Source organism: Misgurnus anguillicaudatus, chromosome 13 (assembly GCF_027580225.2).
Source record: "Misgurnus anguillicaudatus chromosome 13, ASM2758022v2, whole genome shotgun sequence".
NCBI classification, from domain to species: Eukaryota; Metazoa; Chordata; class Actinopteri; order Cypriniformes; family Cobitidae; genus Misgurnus; species Misgurnus anguillicaudatus.
This window is the reverse complement of record NC_073349.2, coordinates 19,269,569-19,292,789: the sequence shown is the minus strand read 5'-3', so window position 1 is coordinate 19,292,789 and position 23,221 is coordinate 19,269,569. Positions and strand designations below refer to the sequence as shown.

General features: G+C 36.6%; 1 protein-coding gene across 1 annotated transcript in view; it reads left to right on the top strand.

Moving 5' to 3' along the window:
- Window positions 1-23,129, top strand: part of LOC129430485 (complement receptor type 1) — a 43,722-nt gene extending 20,593 nt beyond the window's left edge. Inside the window, exons 11-21 of the mRNA XM_073874815.1 lie at window positions 3,646-3,682; window positions 4,360-4,467; window positions 14,846-15,037; window positions 15,174-15,273; window positions 15,394-15,470; window positions 15,671-15,853; window positions 15,961-16,137; window positions 20,609-20,800; window positions 21,378-21,566; window positions 22,742-22,774; window positions 23,026-23,129. Of these exons, the coding sequence (XP_073730916.1) occupies window positions 3,646-3,682; window positions 4,360-4,467; window positions 14,846-15,037; window positions 15,174-15,273; window positions 15,394-15,470; window positions 15,671-15,853; window positions 15,961-16,137; window positions 20,609-20,800; window positions 21,378-21,566; window positions 22,742-22,774; window positions 23,026-23,114 (1,377 nt within the window). The 3' untranslated portion in view covers window positions 23,115-23,129. The remainder of the gene's footprint in view (window positions 1-3,645; window positions 3,683-4,359; window positions 4,468-14,845; window positions 15,038-15,173; window positions 15,274-15,393; window positions 15,471-15,670; window positions 15,854-15,960; window positions 16,138-20,608; window positions 20,801-21,377; window positions 21,567-22,741; window positions 22,775-23,025) is intronic.
- The last annotated feature ends 92 nt before the right edge of the window (window positions 23,130-23,221 follow it).

The window sequence follows — 23,221 nt, the reverse complement described above, 5'->3', positions numbered from 1 at the left end:
TTTTTTTAAATATATTTACTTTTTTTTTTAATTTATCTCTGACTTCTTCATAAAGCATTTTACACCAGAACTGTTTAGTTGAATCACACAGAGTTGTGATAAATGTATTTATTGACACAGATTAAATAGTTATTTATGAAAAAATGCACCTTAAAGTTGTCTTAATTTCAAATTAGCAGGTAGTAAGTTTATATACAATATTACATAATCTGTAGAGTGAAAATATTTTCATAGCTTTATAAAAAAAACATAACACAAATCTAAAGAACACAACATGTCAAAAGCAAATTTAATTGCTTTAGTGTAATTTAGCCCATACACAAATGTATTTTAAAATTTGTTAAAACAAATTTGAGGAGGACAGCAAGGTAATAATTTTACAACAGGTTTTTAAGTATATCATTTACAATTCAATTTTTTGACATGAACATGTATACACGTTCATTAAAGGGGTCATATTATGAGATTTTTTAAGATGTAAACGAAATATTTGGTGTGCTTATGTGAAGTTTTAGCTCAAAATACTCCACATATAATCTATTATAACATGTTAAAATTGTAAATTTGTAGGCCAAGTGTGCCATTTTTGGGTGTGTCCTTTAAAATGCAAATGAGCTGATGAAATGCAAACAATGATCACAATGATGGTGATTTGTTGTAATTGAAACTCATTTGTGCTGTCAAGTATTTTTTCTTTCACCCTCTCTGCACTTAATGGCAGTGCTTTAGTGCAGCTAAAGGGGGCGGTATTATTGTAATTCACCTTGCTACCTCACAAAACAGGTGAAATCTGAACTACCTTCAATTTTTCACATGCTTGCAGAAAATGGCTTACACAAAGTTACTGAGTTAATCTTTATCACATTTTCTAGGTTGATAAAAGCACTGGGGACCCAATTGTAGCATTTAAACATGGAAAAAGTCAGATTTTCACGCTATAACCCCTTCAAAAACAATTTGGCACCTTATTGTAGTCCTACTAATAATAGTATTGAGGGAGCACATTTTAATGACCAATTATTTAAAAAACAAAATGGTCGTAATAAATAACTTGATTCTAATTCCTGATCCATTTATTTCCATAAACACAATTTCCTTTTAACTAGAATTCACTTGCATACATTGCGTCCTTGAAGTACATGGTTTTTAAATATTGGCAAATCTCAAATTTACAAATACGCAATTCCAGCAGAGCGTAAACCATTAAATTTAAAAGACAATGAGATAAATAATAGTAATCCTAAAAATAAAATAAAAAGTGCCTGTTGGTCCTGCCGTGCGACAAGTCAAAAGTGTATTTTCACTTTTGCTGGTTTGACAGGCACATGCATACACGTTTTACACTAGCCTACTGTATTCCAAAGATTTTGGAACTGAACATGCACATGAAAAGCGAGTGAGAAGTACTGTACTGGCTTATCAACAAGCAACTAAAATAAACATTTACCTTAAAATGCACTTTTAAAAAAAAACATTCAAATATGTATCCTACATCCATGAAATCCTGATTACCAACAGAACAGGCTGGAATTATTAACATTTATACAAATCAAATAAATGGCTAGCTCAAATCACTCAGACAGAGGCACTGAAATAGCTGGGCCTTTTGGATCATCAAAGCGGTCCATGGTGCGAAGCTGCATGATCATGTCCAGGCCGTAGGTGAGGATCAGAACCATGAGCAGAGAGGTAAGTAGACCCATCCAAATCCCCGGAGTAAAGAAACCTGCACAATCACTAGGAGAAATACCCACCCGCAACACCGAAACCTTGGATCTGTTGAAAACAAATGATATCACATTCAGGGCTCGAAATTGCGACTATTTTGGTCGCATATGCGACCGAAATTTAATCTGTGCGCCCTTAAATTATATTTGGGAGCATTTGTGCGACTGCTCATTTTGTTGTGGTGTGACTTGATTTAGATGGTTTATGCCATAGACATCATATAGGTAGACCCCTCGAGCCATGGGGCCGCCATCTTAGATTGGTCACCCGCTTCACTCAGTGTAATCTGTATGACAGGTGGAATGAGCTATCAGCGCATTTTATTAATCATATCTCAGTGAATACCGAGCTGATTTTCACACGTTTTTTTTTTCTGCAAAGATCATTCATGGAGCTATGATACTGGACACATGGTTCGGCGTATAACCCCTTATGTGCCGCAAATCTCATTTGAGTGGGGGGTGACAATGTGATGTACATCTTTAAATGAATATTTCTCTGGGCTTTTTTTGGGCTAGAAGCCTAATCTTGGTCTTGTTTTAAAGAAGACAATTTAGGGTTTTTCACAGATGTGTTAGAAGGTGAAAATATTAAATATTAGCTTTATTTTAATATATAAAATAATGCAATAACATATTAATTTTATAAATAAGATGATAAAAATGTAACTGTTTCACACAATAAATAATGTAAACATGAAGCAATATGCCTCAAGTAGTTGTGACCCAAATTTCAAGTAGTTGTGACCCAAAAGGTTTGTGTCACACTTTTGGTTTTACCAACAACTGCCACTATATTTTGCTGCATACTCTTGTATACTCGCAAAGTAAAATTACTGTCACCGCATTATTATTAATGCAAAAAGGTTTTGAAATATTAAAACTACATTCTGAGAGCTTTTCGGTGATATATAGCTTGTCATGATTTTTAGGTTTAGTGTTATAAATATGCAAAAACAAATTTGGCCTACTAGCTCGGCGGATCACGCAGCTCACAGCACCTTATAATAATAATAATAATAATAATAATAATAATACACACTTATATAGCGCATTACACAATACTCACAATCGAAAAAACTCTTGTAATTATTACTTTACTTTACCCCACCTCACCCTGCAGGGTGAACACCGGCTGGTGCTGTAAATATAGCCTAGCGAAGGTTAGCTGGCTACCTGATTTCAGTACAGTAATATTATCAATCATCTTTGACCTTTCTCAATTGTCTGGTAATATTCTATTCACAAAATACGACCAATAGTAGAGTTATGTTAAAACTTACTTGTGAAAAGTAATCCCCCGGGCTCTATTTGCGATGGTCTGCAGATTAGAACAGAAAAATGCTCCACAGTGCTCTGGCGTCTTATCTGCTGCCACGCAACGAAACTACGACCGGTTTAAGATGGCGGCCGTATTTCTCAGTCCCCAGCGGCCAATAGGGCATCTAGTCGCTATATGATATCTATGTTCGCAGGAGTCAAAAGAACCCTACACCACAACGTCAGGAGGACGTTCGCAGGTGCCGTTTAGAGGACGTCCTGGGCCCCTTTTTGGTAGTATAAACACAACCAAACCCTTTCCTTTTTCAAGCCAGGAATTATCTCATTATTCATCATCAACACATACCTTCATGCGTTCGACTTTACGATTAAGTGGCTGCGCAGACCGATCGAAATATGACTTGAAGTTACCGCGATAGCGATTTAAGAAATCATTCGGAGCAGTGTGATGTCACGTAGCTCTCGCGGTACTTTGATATCATATGCCTGACACTCTGCGTGGCGACGGATGAAGTCGAACCACGCCCAGTTAACAGGTAATAGGTGGTATTGACGGAAATGTCGTGTTTATTTTTTATAGGGATCGGTTGACGTCCTCTGTCTACATATAAAGTCTTATATGTTCATACTCGAATGAATTGGTGTAACGAAACAGAAAAACGTGTTGCCCGAAGGTAAGACTGTTTTAACCTTTCTTAGCATGTAGTGTAAACAACCAGTAAATGTAAATAAAGAACATTATGTAGAATCCAGCATTGGATTACTATTAGTAGTAAGGTCGAATGCTGCGTTCCAGGCAACCCGTAACTCACGACTTCAAAACCACGACTCACGACTCTGAACTGGGAGTACATCGATCTAGTACGAGTTCACGGGTGGAAAGTCACGGGTTTGACTGCCGTTCCAGTGCACTTTCACCAGTAGAAGGTTGTAAAAACACGAGTTACAGGCTGCCTGGAACGCATAGGGTCGTGAGTCGTGGTTTTGAAGTCGTAACTCACGGGTTTAAAAACCTGCCTGGAACGCAGCATAAGTAACAAAGAAACCATAGACATACACGCCCTTTGTTACTGTCCAAGCGGAAAGTCTTTTAGCTTGTTCGCCAATATATTAATATACAGATTTACAAGGGGAAACAATAAAACTAAAATAGATAAAAGTATGACAATGCACTGCATTTATTTGAAGTATTATGTCAAATCATGTGGATGCTTATATCACAAATTTATATAATTATTGCACGTTTGGGTGCTAGCTGCTAACAGGCTAACAGAAAACACGTTTTTTCTTTGTAATTTTACTTTTAAAAGCGCATTTCCTTATTATGTTACATTGTCTGTCTTTTGTTTAGTTTCTACATTGGACTTTTTTCGACCTAAAATTCACAGCATGGGATGTAAGGTGTGGTATCACATTGTTGCGCTTTTCCTGTTTCTTGCGAAGAGTGTACATGTCAGTGGTGAGTAACGTTAAAGTGATACCATGTAATTTTTCAACCTTCATAATACATTTTCAAGACCCTTGTGATAGTACATCGACTTTAAATAGGTTGAATGACATGTCTACCATAGCCTGACGGGGTCTGTATCACTTTTACTCGTATTTTAAAACTTAGGGTTTGTGGTAGTAACCAGAGCACAAAAAAAACTACAAAATTCGACTGCTTTACGGCATACGTCACTTCCTCCACACAATTTGTTTTTAACGTGAATTTTGCTGGAGGCTACTTAAGGAGTGTAGAGAGCAGTCTCTATTATGTGACTCTGTGGCACAGTCTTTAGTGTCACGGACCTATGACACGGGCGACCCGGGTTCGATTCCCCTTTAAGGCAATTTTTTATATAAACTGTTGATTCATACATAAATGCGATGTTCTTTATAAATTACGGCGATTATATTGCATATAGTTCCCTGTATTCAGATGCTGTGTTCACGTATTTACCTTTCTTTTTACTGTGTCTATGATATTTACATTACAATCCAGGATGCTATAGCACTCAAACTTGCTCACAGTGTAAAACCAAACCCTATTCATTCACCAATCAGATCCGAGCGTTTCTCTCTTCTCTCTTCCTCATTTGCTGCGTTCCGCTGTCACTCGCGTGACGTATTACAAAGCGGCAGACCTAAACGCATCGGTTTACTTGGATTTGGAGCGATTTTCACACAAAAAAGAGGAATAACGAGCGCCATTGCGGAAAATCCTGGTGGCGAGGGAGAGAGAGAGGATGCAACAATATTTGTTTGGAAAAAGGCAAGGAAATACGTCTGGTCGTTTCTGAATTGGAAGGCTGCAGCCTCCGGAGGTCAAATATGCAGGCTGCACACGTCATCAAGCCTGGGTTATTAAGGTAAACTGAGCACTACATTCGCAAGTCATAAGCATACTGCAACAATTTACGATTAACTAAGTATAATAGTCAACTTTGTAATTGTTAATATTGTGAAATAAGACAGTCTTGATGACGTATTAGAAATACGACATCCGGAGGCTGCAACCTTCAGATTGAGAAATGGCTTCTGCCACGACGAGTTCCTCATCAGAAAGTTGTAACATGACTGCGTTTCTCCCTGTTGTCTCAAAATGTTGATCGTTTAGCATTTTAAATGTTTAGTTTTTAGTTTAGTTTTAAGGTTGGCCAGTTCCTTTCCTTTGCGACAGTGCTGCGTCGCTTGTGGGCTCTAGGGGCGCTAGAAGTGAAAAATACGTGTCTAGCACCCCCTAGTGGCCAAAAGTTTCATGGTGTCCCTTTAAGTTATACCGATCTGTTTGTGTTTGTGAGCTTTCATTCAAATAATAAGTCAGAATATTTGGTGTACATTTTTTTTTCAAAGCATGACGTTAAAGGAATAGTCTACCTACCCTTTTGCCATATTAAACTATGGTATTACCTCAACTTAGACGAATTAATACATATCCATCTTCTTCAATGCGTGCACCGCACAGCACGCCGTGAACGCGCCAGCATCCAGCCCAGACCCATTCATTCCTATGGTACCAAACAGGGAAGACAGCAAACACTTCCGTGTTTTCCCTATTTAAAGCGTAACTGAACCCCTGGTCAGAGAGCCTGACTCCGCCCACTGGCAATATTTGAAAAATGCAAGAAAAGTGGGCAGATCCCAACGGAGATAGAGGGGACGAACTAAGCTCGTACCAAGTGTGTGGTGGGATCGTAACAAGGGCGTGGTGAGCTTGAATCTGCTTACGTCACAAGTCATTTTTTGGACTCAACATCCAATAGGAAAATTCAACTGCAGTAGCCACCGTTCAACCTGAAGAGGGCAGCACTCAGACGTTTTTACACCATCTATTGCAGTATGGGCTCTTTGCACGTAACTACTTCCTTACCGGAAATGCGGCTCGGTCTTTTCTGGTCTAAACATGGTGCTGTTCTACACTATGGCTGAATCCCAAACCGCCTACTTCCATACTATATAGTATGTAAAAAGCGCTACTTTGCGTACTACACAGTATGGAAGTAGGCGGTTTGGATTCAGCCTAGATGTTTGCAAAAGTTGCCGAAACTTTCGATAACGGACGTACATCGCCTTTGCAAGTCCTCCTCCAAATCACCTACCAGCAAATTAGAGGAGGGCTTTAAAATGTATGTCGCTTCATACATCCACGGATATGAAGGTAACTTAAGCCTAACTTGTATCTCTCAGACTTTATGGCTTACGTTAGCTTGCTGGGCTAATAAACAATCCCGGTCTGACAGAATATGCGTGTTGTAATGTAGTACTGCTTTCTAGTGTTAGGCGGAAAATGTCTATCGTTGTGTCCTGTAACGTTACTTGTACGTGCCTAACTTCGCATTGTGTTAATATGTGATTGGCATTAGTGTCAAACAAAGACATAGCCACAAGTGAAGTCGCTGTAACGTTACAGGCGTTCTGTTTCAGATCCATGAAGAAGCACGAAAAACCTCATTGTGTAAATGTAGGGTTGCACTTGTAATTTATGTCAGAGTTCCGAGTTCAGCAGTTCCAAAAGGTTCGAGTTCAAATTGTGTGTTGTGCTTAACATGGTCATGTTACATTTTGACCTTCTTTATCGCTTTTTATGTGCTCACTGCTCAACTTCCAAAAACTGCTCAAGCTGTTCAAGCCTCTGTTCTGCCCTACAAAGGCAAAAGACCTTAACTCGCTATAGACCATTTCTATATTCATCAGCCACCGCTTTCTGAGTTCAACATCGCTAGGAAATCCGTGGTAGCTTAAAACGCCGTTGAATTTAGACGATGACGTGCATGTGGGAACCCAACAATGTTCACGATATTTTTTCTGTTGCCTCTGGAAAAAAACTATCCTTTTTAAGACTCATTTTACGCTGTTTACGCCGCCATATTTCGCCAAACCGGAAAAGGGTGAGCCGTATTTACCCGTTGCGGATATGACGTCAAGCTGATATGTGCAAGGAGCGAATTGAAACACTTTATATCCAAATGTCAAAAAAGTTACTAAAATCAATGAACAGCACTAATAAAGCATCATTCTTACAGATCATTAACTAAAAAAGTTGGTTTAGGGTTTAGTTACTCTTTAAAGACTGTTACATGAGGAGTTATACCAGTAAGTATGGTGCCACAAAATAAAACTTTTTTTGTACCATAGGAATGAATGGGGCTAGGCTAAATGCTAACACATTCACAATGCGCTGTACAGTGCACGCATTGAAAAAAGATAGGTATGTATTAATTCGTCTAGGTTGAGGTAATAACATAGTTTAATATGGCAAAAGGGTAGACTATTCCTTTAAGACAGCTAACATTGAACAGTTTGAAAATCCACATATGCTACTGTACTAGTTATATAAACAGAGGCTATAGTAACTAGTTATTTTAATGTTTCTTAAAATAAAATCCTTCTGAAAAGTCTGTGAAGAACGATATTATCCAAGGAAGATAATACATAGCAAAACAAGATTAAGGCACATTATGATTCTGGTCAGGGTCACAGCATGCCACCCAGAATTAGCATTAATCTTATTTGTGTCAACATGCCTGGAAACATGTTTGATTTCTCTTTAGGCTTTATAGCTGCTTACGATTATGAAATGCATGCCTAAGTTATATTACTGATGGGGCAGATCAAGGCTGCATTTCCTGAAACCTTTTTAACGCCTACGTTGTTCTTGAAAGGATAGTTCAGCCAAAAAGGAAAATTACCTCTTGATTTATTCACCCTTAAGCCATCCAAGATTTTTATGACTATCATCTTTGAGACAAACAGACTGACTTAAACTCCAAAAAAGTCCAACTGCCCTTCACAGAAGTAATCCACACGACTCCAGGGGGATAATAAAGGCCTTCTGAGGGCAATCAATGCGATTTTTTAAGAAAAATAATAATATTTAAAACTTTACAAACTAGCTTTCAATAACGACCGATGCATGTTCATGCGTTTGATTAAATAAAGTTAAATATAGCTTTTTGAAGTCTTAAAGGGACACTCCGTTTTAATATGTTAATTTTCCATATTTAAAGGGACACTCTATTTAAATATGCTAATTTTCCAGCTCCCCTAGAGTTACACATTTGATTTTTACCGTTTTGGAATCCATTCAGCTGATCTCAAAGTCTGGTTGTAGCATTTTTTGCATAGCTTAGCATAGGGCTGCACGGTTTGGAGAAAAAAATCTAATTGTGATTTTTCTGATCCAAATTGCGATTCACGATTTGAAGTGCGATTTATTAGTATATAATAAAAGAGCTAAATCCAGGTTTGTTGTGGTGGTTTTAACAGCACCAAAGAAAGATGCTGTTCTACTGTTTATTTAAAACCTCTTAAACATTGTACTAAGGTGTCTGCAGGACTTTGCTCTTCTGCAGATACACTTTTTTTAATTTAAGAACATTAAAAGAATACAATTTAACAACAATTTATTGAAGGTTTTATTTAAAATAACATATAGGGCTATAGGCCAATGTATTTTGTCTGTCACTACAAGTACAACAATGCTTCTGACAAGCAAATGTTTAGTTTTTTCTTTTAATCATAAGACTATACTCATCTTGTTTTACTTTTCAGGCATCTGTAATAAATGTAAATATATTAGTTATTAGAATGTATGATTTAACATTAGCAAAAATACAAATAAAACACTGCACAGTCCTCACTGTACGATTTTAAATGTGGAGCTGCAGAAGTTTGTTCAGTTAAGAGTAAGGAGTGATTTACATTTTTGGTGTGTAATTAACATTTCTGACACAGAACTGTCACTTTAAGACCCAAGACAGCTTTAAAACTGCTCTGCTTCAATATACTGATAAATATCCAGCTGTTTATGTTCACTTATAGACAAGAAAAAAAAACTTAGTTTAGTGATCACGCGTGTGCTGACTGCTCGCTGTGTGCGTGCTTCATGAACCCTCGTGCCTGTAAATATACTTTTAAAGCGGTGCAGATGTGCGCGTGCAAGAAAGTATAATGTACCTGTTTCGTCTGCTGTGTTCCGGTGTTGTGTCGAGGTCTGTTCCCCCTGTGTTCCCCCTATTTTTCCCTTCAGTGTAGTGTTTTTGTGGCGTTTTTATCACGTTATAGGTTTTATTATTTATATATTTAAAGTTTTAATGGCTACTGAGATGTATATGTGTGCATTTCTGTAATGTATCTGTATTGTTCTTAATGGTAAGTCAATTATTTTTACAGTGTGAATCATATTATATGTATAATATTTATTTAATTATGTATGCAAACATTACATTTTTAAAACAACCAGTAAAGGAAAAAAAAGAAAAAGACAGGCTATATTTTAAAAGAAATACCCTAATAGAAAACTGTCAAATGTATGAGATATTTAATAAATTGTATTATAAAATACATGATATTATGCCTTTTTAGTATAACCAATTCAAATCTTTAATCTTTCTAAATGTAACGTGATGATAAACGCTATAAAAGCACTACACTAAAGGGAAACATAGGGGGAATTGAGTTCGACACAACACCGGCTTTAATGAAACCTGCTTATGCTCTGATGAGGCGCTTGTCATCAGGGCTGGACTTGGTAATCTGGCATACCGGGCAAATGCCCGGTGGGCCGACGTCCTTGGGGGCCGGTGAATATAATATGATATATATATTTTTTTAATTGGCCAACGACCGGCCTCATAAAGCATGGAAAGCGGCCCATTGGTTCATTTTCCATACTGACACTGGGCTGGCCCAATCATCTCTTAACAAGCTCCACCCCTCCCCTTCTGTTTCTTGTGTCAGATGGAAACAGAGAGCGATGATCTGACACACACAAGAAACAGAGCACGAGTATCATACAGACGTATCATACATCTCGCACTATTTTTGTCTGACCAGCCCATAACACTCGTTCATCGCGCAACGCAGCCCGTTGCTTTCTTTCTTTGTTTTAATGTAATTCATTAATGGCGCTAAAAGGTGCGGTGGCAATGTACTGCATTTTCCAAAAAAGTTAGCGTAAGATGTTTTTTTTTTTTCGGACAAACCGGCCCAGGAGACACCTAATCAGCAGCCCATTGGTTCTTTTTGATTTGACATTTGGCTAGCCCAATAACAACTTTTAGGGCATTTTATGAAGCATGCAGCGTCAGTGTGCGTCTGTCAAAATAAGAGACGACTGAGAAGCGAGTTGACATGCGGTAAGCAGAACTGCTTTTAAAAAACTGTTGTTAGATATCATCTTAATAAAACACAGTCAAAAACACAAGTGATAGATCAATGGCTGTTTGCAACATGACAGTGATTACACTGCAATAAAATACAGTGTGGGCAGAATTATTACATCAAACTTTTGATCACAGTTTTTATCAAACATATTTTACTAATTCTAAACCAAATAAATTTTAATAACTACCATTAATTTTGTAAATAAAGCATTTATAAGTAATACATTATTGTTAATGATGGCTGACTGGAGAAAAAAGCACCTTATATTCAAGTGTGCAGAATTATTAGGCACATTTTCTTTTACATTTAAAATGGACCAAAAATGTTTAACACACACTGGACATTCATTATTTATGTCCATAAGAAAGATGCCATGCATGGAAATTGCAAAATTGAGGTATGACCATTATACAAGAAATCCTGATTCGGGCAGCAAGGGCATAAAATAGGATGAAAGGAAAATATGGTAACACTTTATAATAATGTTCATGATTTAAAATTAGTTAATGTATTAACTAACATGAACAAACCATGAGCAATACATTTGTTACAGTATTTATTCATCTTTGTTAATGTTAGTTAATAGAAATAAAGCTGTTCATTGTTTGTTCATGTTAGTTCACGGTGCATTAACTAACGTTAACCAAATTTTAATAAAGTATTAGTAATTGTTGAAAATAACATTAATAAAGATTAATAAATGCTGCACAAGTGCAGTTCATCATTAGTTCATGTTAACTAATGTAGTTAACTAATGTTAATTCATGAACATTATAATAAAGTGTTACCAAATATATATACAAAATTAATGTTTGTTATTAAAATTACTTTGGTTTGGAATTGGTAAAAGGTGTTCAGAAAAAAAGTGATCACAATTTTCTGCACACACTGTAATGGGGCTTGTGGCTTGTCATTGTAACATTTATCTTGTCTCAGTGTTATCATAAGGTGCACAACATTGTGCACTCACTGGCTTATACTATTATTTTTAAAACCTGCAAAGCCTTTTACAGCGCTTACATTTTTGTAATGTCACGTGTCAGCTCTTATACTTTTCTACTTAATCATTATATGGAGTTATAGTCAAGTTTGCACAAAGATTTGTGATCCTATGTAGTGGGCCGGTCTGGGCCAAAATGCCAGGGCCAATTTTTTGTCCCAGTCCAGCCCTGCTTGTCATTGTTTGCGATGCATGACGAGAAACAGATATACCCTTCTTTAAGTCCAATATTACACAAAAGGGAAATGTTTTCGCGCATTTCTTTCCTTTCATTTGCCAATAAACGAGTTATAATGGGTTTTAAAAATGACTGAATCTAAAATCTGCCAACTTCCATGACATTCCACGCTGTGCAGTTAATTCCATTTGTATGCTTGGATATCGCGATTCCGTCCGTGTTTTCCGCATCGCGGAAATCATATGGCTGTACACTTTGTTGGGGAGTTGAAGTGCTGCTCACGCTCATGTTTTCCAAATGGCGTTATTTGACGTTCAGTCAGCACCTCAGTGTTAATGCCCTCTAATTGGTTTAAACTGCATCAAATGTAAAATGCGCATGAAGCGAACTGTCAAAAACTGCGTACTAGATGATTGTCATATTTGATCGTTCTGAATCGAAATAATCGCAGCTCTTGCGATTCAAAAATCGCATCCATTCAAATCGCGATTTCGATTAAAAAAATAAGATTAATCGTGCCTAGTTAGCACAATCCATTGAATCTGATTAGACCATTAGCATTGCGCTAAAAAATAACCAAAGAGTTTTCATAGTGATATTACGCAGCACCTAAACTTAGTCCCCTGCTATTGAAAGTAATCAAGGCGACCATTTTTGGGCAGTGCGTAATATCACTACGCCTGCTGCAGTAGTTACAGCAGCAAAGTCCTTGATTATTACGCCAGAATGAGAGTATAGTTCCTAATCAAATCTTCTGAGAAAATAGCAACTTTTAATCCAAAAATTAGTACACAATGTAACTACAAAAGAGTTAAGTTTTAAATAGGAAAAATATCGAAACTCTTTGGTTATATTTTAGCGCAATGCTAATGGTCTAATCAAATTCAATGGATTATGCTAAGTTATGCTAAAAGTGGTAGCGCCAAACCCGGAGATCAGGGGCCGGTTGCACCAGCTGTGCGTAAGTTACAATGTAGCTTAGTTACGACGTAAATGGGCACTAAGTTACAACTTACGCACTACTAAATGTTTTCGCGTTGCACCATTAAACTTAGTTTAAACATAACAATACGTTGTAACTAAATATTTACGGAAGCCTCTGTCCATGAATAACGTTTGGAATAAGATGTCATCCAGATTATATAACATCGATGAGCTCGTATTAATTATGAAGAGCCGCAAATTCGTCAACGAGTTTTAAAGAACTGTTTAATTTTCTGTGTATCCATCAATTAAAATAAGATTTAAAATTTCTTCCTGTTTATTTTCTCTTCCATGTGTGGGATATATATTTTCAATTAAAAGTGTAATGTTTTGAGTTCGATAACATATGCTTTAACGTCTTTTTTAACTTTCAGTTAAAGCGAGACAAGAATGAGTTTGAAATTACGTACTGTTCAGACTATTTCCTGTTTGCCCATTAGAAGGCTTGTGATTTGGTTAAGAAAAATAAACGTCATTCTATGCGACAACGCATTACTTTATGGAGAGCTTACGACCTACTAGCTACGTTCTGCCTTAAGAACAAGTGGTGCAACCGAATTAAGTAAAGAGTTAGTTATTAACTAGCTAGTAGTTACTAAGCCTCTAGTTTGGACTTTACGTCCCAGTTTAAGTAAGAACTTACGAATGACTGGTGCAACCCTACCCTGCTGAATGGATTCCAAAATGGTAAAAATTAAATGTTTAACTCTAGGGGAGCTGGAAAATTAGCATAATTAGAAAAAGAGTGTCCATCTAAAGTCATTCAGTTATAGTATTCCATTGTGATATTCTCAATTATTTCTGTAAATTACGCAGCCCTAAGTCAAACATATGACGGCTATTGATGATTATAATAGTTTTTCCCCAATGCATTGCAGTTCCAATGTGACTTACAGCATTAATTATTAAAAAGCTGTGTTAGGTAAGTGTGCGCCCAGGAGGCTGTGTAAGGAAGCGCATGTTATATTTTTGAACTTGGACCACTGTTGAAAGTTCTTTGGCATATAAAGCACTCAATCGACAACAGTGGCGGCTGGTGACTTCTTATTTTGAAGCGCATGATGCGAAGTTCGTCACAACATGTATGTAGCTTGTCATGTGTGGTTCTTTTTTTCAAGATATGTGTTCTGCGCTTTGAGAGGTCCTGTGTGCATCACGTGTCATGCCAAAATGAGTGCCTGCTGCCTTGAACTTGAACTCGAACTTGAAAGGAGACGCTCGCGTGTGCCAGATACTCGCACAATCTCATGCGTAATCAGAGTTTACTGTTAAGTGAGCGTCTTGCGTGTATTTAGGGAATGTGAGCGTCTCTTTTATTATAAACGGTTTTGACGCGTGTGCAGCAGGCACTTATTTTGACAAAACACGTGATGCACACATGATCTCTCCACACGCATGACACATATTTTGAAAAAGGGAACCACACACGTGACAATCCGAACACTTATTTTGAATTAGCGCATCCTTGGAAGAGCAGTCATGAGCCGCCACTGATCGACATGTTAAAAATGACACATTGCGTATCAAAGCAATACGTGCCGTATTAATGAAGCGCACACCTCTGGAGCAGAGTTTTAATGCGGGCCTTTGACAAGACAACAAAGAGCCACAACATTAAAAGTGTGAGTTAGACAAACTTACCTGTGCAGTAATTTTAAAAATGGAGAATTCAAGCATCGTGACCCATCGCGATGCATCAAGATATCGGATCGAATTGAGCCGTTAAATAGTATTCATAATTGCTATTTATAAACAAACATTGCCATATACCAACTGTGATGTCACCATAATCCAACAAAACCTATTCACCTGTTAACTTGCATCAGCATTTTGAAAAATGTCTAAAAGTCTTTTTACATGAGAATAGGAGATCAAAATGTGGTTCCAGCCCTAATTAAGCATAATTGTACAAGGTAATAAAACTATTTAGGATCCCCTTAAAATTAAATAGCAAGGTTGAAACGCTGATCTGTCTTACTTTAGGACAGTAACCACCTGCTCTAAAGCATATGATTTGTGTTTCCACAGCGCAATGTACACAGCCTGCTCCAAAGGACAATATGAAATTATTAGAAGAATACATTTTGACCACAAGTTTCTCAGATGGAGCCCAAGTAAAATATGAGTGTATGCCTGGATATGTATCAGTTAACCCGAGAGCCTCTAGATACATTACCTGTCAGGGAATCAAATGGACAGAACTTGCCCTCGAATGCACAAGTAAAGTACTATCTTTAACTTTGTTTAACATGAATTGCCCTACATGCATCTAAAACAATCATTTTTTTTTAGTGTTTTGTTTTAGTTTGTTCATTATTCTAATGAAATCTAAATCATTAAATTTTATATATTTTAGGAAAATCATGTGGAAGTCCTCCAGATTTCCCAAATGGGAGATATGAAATACCACAAGGAATTTTATTTGGTGACACAATTACTGGTGTTTGTAATGAAGGGTAAGTTGCACATAAGGTCTGTTTCTTTGTGCGGTTATTTCTTTTTTTTATATACAAACTTACAAATGTAGTTTGTGCTGTATATTTTAACATTTGGTAATGGGGATTCATTTCTTTTAGATTTGAGTTGACTTCTAGAATAAGTCAAAGAACGTGTCGATCTGATGGATGGGATGGTAGAGCGCCTGAATGTGAAGGTTTGCTATTTCTAAGATTTGAATGTCATTTAGTACATGATGAGCACACATCTATCCATCACCTTTCTTGATTAGTATACAAAGACATTTTTTAATATCACAATGTGTTTTTTGCTATGCACAGTGAGTTGCATGCAAAAAGTTGCACGATGAAGACATTCATTATTCAACAGGATGTTGTTCTGTTTCTTGCTTTTTAGCGGTGATATGTCTTTCACCACCAATCATAGTCAATGGCAGGATTGATGATCCACCTGATACACAATATGAATATGGAATGGCAGTGTCCTACAGATGTAATGATGGGCTTACTCTTATTGGAAGTTCAACATTGCATTGTTCTCAAAATGGATCTTTTATTCCAGAAGCACCAAAATGTATCTGTAAGTTGTGGTTAAAATGCAATTGGAAAGTTAAAAGTCATATGTATATTAATCTATGTATAATTAATAACATGTAGCATTTATTAACAATTTTTTGTTTTATCTAGCTGTATCATGTGAAAAGCCTGATGTCAAAAACGGATATCGGTACGCTGGAAAATCACCCCCCTACACAATGAATAACTTTATAGATTACAAATGCAATGAGGGCTATGAAATGAAAGGAGACAGTCATATTGTGTGTACAGAAAAGGGATGGATCCCTGAACCACCTCAGTGCATTGGTAAGATTAAAATATAGACTGCCTTTATTATAGACCCCTTCAAAGTTTGTAAACATTGAATGACTATCAGGTGCGCGCGCAGCATGGGGTCAAACTGTTCATACCATCCAGGCTTTATAATTTAATCTAACAGGGCTGAAAAATGATGACTTACCTCAAATGAAGTGAGCACTACAAACACAAGCCTCTTTGATCTTTGCATTATCCCAGTCTGCACGTTAATTGCTTGCAGCCGCAGATGTTGTATTTTTTGTTTTTGTGATTCTGCATGAACTTAACGGAAGACCCGGTGTGATTTTCACAGCCCACGACGTAAGTAGGCATTTTTGACAAAACCGAATAATACGCAACTCAATCTGCTGTAATGGCTTTTCTGACCCCGACATGCGCAGTGGGAACCGCCTGTGACGTGACTGTGAAGGGGTCTATTGGATAACTGCACACCACCTAGTTCTTCTTAGTGTTGCTCTGACGGTAAAACAATTGTAATCTATACATGAAAACTGTTGAACTTGGCATGCCGCATGTAGAGAAATATCTAATAATGAAATAAGTAAAATGTCTAGTTTTTTAAACACATTTTTGTGTTTATCTCTTCAAAATTGGCTAATGTAGAACTCCTGCGTTTAACTACTTTCCTTACATATGCTTTGAGTTGTTGCAATCATGTGTTTTCTCTGTGAAACACAAAAGTAGATGTAGGGAAAAGAGCAGTCAGGACAATAAGCTGAACTTGTACTTTTGTGGTTCAAATAAAAAAAATCATATGCTTGGAATATTGTCAGGGTTATTAAATGACAGATAAGTTTATTACTGGCTATTTGGTAACAATGCATAATTTGTAGTGATACAGACCTACTGACGCAATATTAAAGTTCAAGCAACGTTAAAATCTAGTAAGAGAGAGCTAAAGTTTATTTCGGGATTTATGCATTTCTGAGGCGCTTGCTGTGAAGATATCCTTAAGGTTCTGCATTGAGAAATCAAATGGTCTTTGATATTTTGACATAGAGTACAAGATATGTATTTAGTATAAAAAGATTTATATTAAAAAACATAAAAGTTTCAGAACTCCAAAAAAGCTTTTATTGACACCAAGCTGCAAGAATGACTTCACATTAGTAAATATTTCAGTGCATGACATCAGCCCATATTTTTATGTAATTGCTGCTCATTGGTGCTCATTTAGTTAACTGGTCAAACGGAGATCCTCTTTAGATCACATCACAACCGCACCAACTCATACCAATTCAAAAAGCTTTTTGCAGTCCATGAGCTACTGAAAGATGTCACAATTATAAACAACATTGTACCCAGTTATATTCTAATGCTCCATCTGCTGATGTTATATAAGATGGCTTCTGGTGCAACATTATTTGCCATTATTTCATTATTGGATTGACTTCACTGGGTTGTTTTTATTTGCTAGAAGCTGACAACAGTTACATTGCATGGAAGTGTTTGGGACTGTGCTGACTTTAGTTTGTTGTGTCATTGATGGTTTATTGGTGTATTTTTACGGTTGGATCTGTCTAATAATATGCTGCTGCATTGTTTGTGGTTGTAGATCAATATAAGTTTAGATTCAGAATCAGGATTGACACAAACGTACACATTCTTGTTTTCTAAAGCTTCAGGTCATTGTTACATAGGCCTACAGTTATGATTGGCTAAAACCTTTGCAGGTTTTTCGTTGAATGTGCAACTATATGGGGTCAGAGAACAGGTGAAACATGGTCATATATTCCTATAGCACAACAATACTAACTTACTAAAACTTGAATAATATAAATGCATGACATGATCCACTGATCTAAAATCAGAGGTGGACAATACTTAAGTATTTTTACTTTCTACATAGAAGTACATTTTAAGTATTTGTATTTTATCAGTGTTTTTCTTTGGAAAACATACATTCCAAAGCATATATCATCATTTTTACTCCACTATATTTCATAATTTCAAGTTTTTGGTTTATATTTAATATTTAAGTACATTAAACATCTAGTTTTTTTTTTACTTTTACTTAAGTAAAAAGTACTTTTACTTTTCTTGAGTAAAAGTACCAAAGTACACAATTTTTATGTAATTACTAGGTATTAAATCAATTTCAATATGCAATATAAAAGGAATACACAGTATGATTCTATGCTTTAGAATGTAGTGAAAATTTTTAGTAAAGTAATTTTTTTCCCAAGACAAACACTCTGACAATGCACAGATGCTTGGAAAATTTACTTAAAATACTTAAGTAGTGTCCGCCTCTGTCTAAAATGTGGAACAAGTCAAAATGTGTTTAGGTAAAGTTGTTAAGATAAACTCATTAATGTGTAAATGGTACTTCAAAAAGATTCTTGGCTCTCTTTTACGTAATCCTTTTTTTAAATAACCTGACTTTTAGGGAAACATTTTTTTTATTTTGTGAAGTTTTTGTTTACATCATGTTATGTATGTGAACTGTGTATAATGATTTTGTATGTATAAATACACACACATGTATATATTTTAGAAATATTTACATATGTGTATATACGTTTTTATATTTATATGTAATTTATATTATATATAAATATTTAATCTATAACTATATATTTTTTTAAATTATGCATGCATGTGTGTGTGTGTGTGTGTGTGTGTGTGTGTGTGTGTGTGTATTTATATGCACAAAATTATTATACACAGTACACAAACATATATGATGACGTTAGCAAAAACTTCTGCAACAGTTAGTCGCGATTAATCGTTTTGCAGCCCTAGTTAAAAGTTCTATATGGAACCACACAGCTTGACAAAGAACCTTTTTAGATACCTTTTTTTTCTTTAAGAGTGTACCTCTGGGGTTATTTAGTGTGACATTGTTTAAACTTAAATTGTTCATACTCTGCCTCTTGAAATCTCTCTGCTTTGGTGCATTTTTACCGGTCCTACCTACTACTCGTATGTTTTACCTTATTTATTCTCTTCTATTAATCTGTGTCTCTCTATAACTCAGAAATGGTTACTGAAATTCTTTGATGCTGTTGCCACTTAGATTTTGGTCTAGTTGTGATATTGTGAAACTTAAAGGAATAGTCTACTCATTTTCAATATTAAAATATATTATTACCTTAACTAAGAATTGTTGATACATCCCTCTATCATCTGTGTGCGTGCACGTAAGCACTGGAGCGCGCTGCGACACTTCGATAGCATTTAGCTTAGCCCCATTCATTCAATGGTACCAATCAGAGATAAAGTTAGAAGTGACCAAACACATCAACGTTTTTCCTATTTAAGACGAGTAGTTATACGAGCAAGTTTGGCGGTACAAAATAAAACGTGGCGCTTTTCTAGGCGGATTTAAAAGAGGAACTGTATTGTGTGGCGTGGTAGCACTTTTGGGAGGACTTCGACTCGCCTGAAAAGTCCGCTCCCATTCTCCCTCTCATAATGGGAGAGGGAGGGTGTTACTGCGCCGAGTCAAAGTACTCCCAAAAGTGCTATTACGCCATAAAATATAGTTCCTCTTTTAAATCCGCTTAGAAAAGCGCTACGTTTTATTTTGTACCACCAAACTTGCTCGTATAACTACTCGTCTTAAATAGGAAAAACGTTGGTGTGTTTGGTCGCTTCTGGCTTTGTCTCTGTTTGGTGCCGTTGAATGAATGGGGCTAAGCTAAATGCTATCAAAGCGTCGCAGCGCGCTCCAGCGCTTAAGCCGAAAGTATACTAGGGACGTCCGCATATGCGCGCCGTCCGCATGACGTCATTTTCGTCATCAAGAGGGTCCGCGGCCGCCCGCGCGGACCGTCCGCGTGCAGCCCAAAATTTGAGACCGCGCGGACAGTGCGCGTACAGTCCGCGTACGACAGCGCATGCGCGTGAACATATTTAGACAGGGCACTCCACTATAAACAATTATACAAAGGAAATAGACAGCATTTGCACACACACTATCGTTTTTCTTCTTTAACATTTACTTCTTCCAAGAACAGAAAGCCCTGGAGCAGTTTGTTTGGTTCCTGTTCTTTGTTGTCTTATTGTTTGTTCTAAACTCTGTTTGAAATGGTGGATAAGTTACTTTTCTTCAACTATCCTAATGTTTTAATGTAATGTAAATTTCGACAAATCAGTGATGCCCTGACAGCCTGTTAGACTAATAATTTGAATAAGAAATCATTTGAATTGCGTATAGTGTCGAACGCGGCCATCCGCGTGTAGTCGCGGGGACTATACTCGGAAAGCTGCGCGGACGCGTGCGCGCGCGAGCCGTACGCGGACGCGGAAAAAAAGTATACCCGGGCCTTTACATGGACGCACACAGATGATAGAGGGATGTATCAACAATTCTTAGTTAAGGTAATAACATATTTTAATATTGTAAATGAGTAGACTATTCCTTTAATGAGTAATAATGATAGCTATGACTAGAATCATAGTGAATCTTTTACTGGAGTCTTACTGCGTTTTTGTGTTTATCTCCTCAAAGAAGCCTATTGTGGACCTCCTACATTTGGAGGGCATGTCACAATATCCAAGCCTCATGACTCCACTAATAGATTCCTTGATGGGACCGACGTAACATTTGAATGTAAATCTGGATATGAAGCCATTGATTCGAAGGCCTCTAAGTTAGTTACATGTGTCGACACCAAGTGGACAAATCTGGAGCTCGAATGCAAAGGTAACTACTGCCATAACATGTGCTGTGGATAAATATTCAATGACAAATATCATCTTTGTGTAAGTGACAGCTGTACTTTGACAACCTACTGATGCTACTGGTAATCTCTGATAAAACCATGGGAAGTTTCTAAGTTTTCAGTTTTCATTCTTGTAAGACCGTGATTATGCTTTCTCTCTCTTTTCTCATAACTTTGACTCTACATAACTTTTTGTAAAATGATTTAGCTATTGTAAACCATTGCAATATGTGTATTGAGACATGCATCTTGCAGCCCTATTGGCGTGAAAGCCCAAAAAGCAGGTGTTGTGTAATGAACGCCCAGAACTCAAAAACTCATATGTTTTTAGTTGAAAACAGTGGCATGTAAACAGCCCCTTATTTAACAACCCGTTTGTTCCTGTTAGACAAGTTGGTCTTTGTTTACATCTGGTTGAATGTAAACTGATGAAATGGTGGCCTAAAATTGACTGATGGGATTCATTATCCACCTTATGATTCCTCATGATGAGGTAAAATAGTTACATACAGCCTCCAAATTCGGCTTACACTGTATATTTCTTTATTTACAATGTAGGGTTTTGTGGACCGCCTGTGTTTGGAGAGAATGTCAACACAGCAACAAAATTAGACTCAAAAAAATTCCCTGATGGATACAGAGTAGAATTTGAATGTAAGTCTGGATATAAAGCAGCTGATTTGGAAGCCTCCAAGTTTGTTACCTGTATGGACACAAAGTGGACAGATCTGAAGCTCAAATGCGAAGGTAACTACTGGCCCTGCTTGTGCTGCTTTTTGTTTTAAACCTTTTTTTCGTGGATGTATAAAAAAGACAAATCAATATGCTGAGCAATATGTTTAATCTTTTCTGTTCAACGTAAGAAAAAGATGTTTGGACAAGAAGTAGCCACAATAATTTTGGGGTTGTTGTGTCAATCTTGAAATAATCTGCTAGCTGACCTTTTTCGTGGCTTGGTTAAAAAAATCTTTATTTTTCCTGTAAATACTCAGTTTTATTCTAATGCTCTGTCTGCTCACGTGGTATATGTGACTTTAAGTTCAAGTAGTGCATGTTGCACCCTTTCTCTCGGTGTGTTGTATTTCTGATATTTCTTCTGCATCTGTATGGTTCCATCTATAAAATTGTGCATACTTCCTGTGAAAAGGTTTTAGCCAATCATAACTGTGACCTTTACATCTTTACAGCTTACATTTGCATCACTATTTTTTGTGCTGATGTTAGAAAGTTAGAGCAGGATTCCTTTTCACCACAAGACCATTTTTTTAAAACTACACAATGCGAAGGGCCACTGATGAGATAAATGAGATAATGTTGTATGGTTACATTCCTTTTTCTTCTTTTCAGCAATAAATTCTACTTCTTTCAAGTGTTTAGTGCTGTGTTAATGTCAAAGTTAAATGTTTCTCTTTACTATTTAATAAAGAGCTGATTCGATCACCTGTAGGTTCTGGGTCTGTTTAAAGGTGCAGTGTGTAGATTTTAGCGGCATCTAGTGGTGAGGTTGCGAATTGCAACTAACGGCTCCGTTCACCACTCACCCCTTTCTTTGAAAATGCATAGAGAAGCCACAGTAGTGGTCATAGGACAAACATGTCCTATTGCGGCACAAAATTGTGACTTCCATGTAACTCATTGAAAGGTATTAAAAACATAATTGTTCTTTATACACTGCTACAAACACAGTTATGTGTATGTATTATGTTGTTTTTTGTCATTAGATCCTCATAAAATTTACCCATTGCACTTTTAAAATGTATGAACAAGGCGGGGGATTATAATGCTATATTTTTTAGTAATGGAATATGGCAAGTCATGTCTTCACTTTATATTAAATGGTTCACTTAATATGCTTTAGTCATTTTCTGTTGATTAATTATTATAAATACTCATTGTAATTATTATATAATTATTATTTTTAGATGAAACTCCTCCTCCTCCTCATTTTAATAAAGGTAAGTACCACATTTTTTTATTATAACACACATTTATATATGTTTATATAGTGCTTAATACATTAACTAGACCACTATCCAATATCAAAATACTTTTTACGTTTCTGTAATGGCAAACGGCCAACTGTATATGTGAGCCCTTTAGTCACAGTAGTTAATCCTAAAACCATCTGTAGTTGTTTAATATGTGTTTTAATGATTGTGGGTTTTTTTTATAATATGTAACTAATATATATTTCCTTCTTGTTTAGGACTTGTGGTGCTTGTGGTTCTGGCTGTGGCTGGTGCTCTGGTTCTGTGTGTGGTATTGTACTGCTGCTGCTTCAAAAAGAAAAAGTAAGTTTGATGCATCACTTTCAGTTGGTTCACATCAAATGCTTGTCTGCTTTGTTGTTGTTTGGTGCTGTGGGTTTAAGACTCATTTTAACACCCTTAAACCCTTCAACA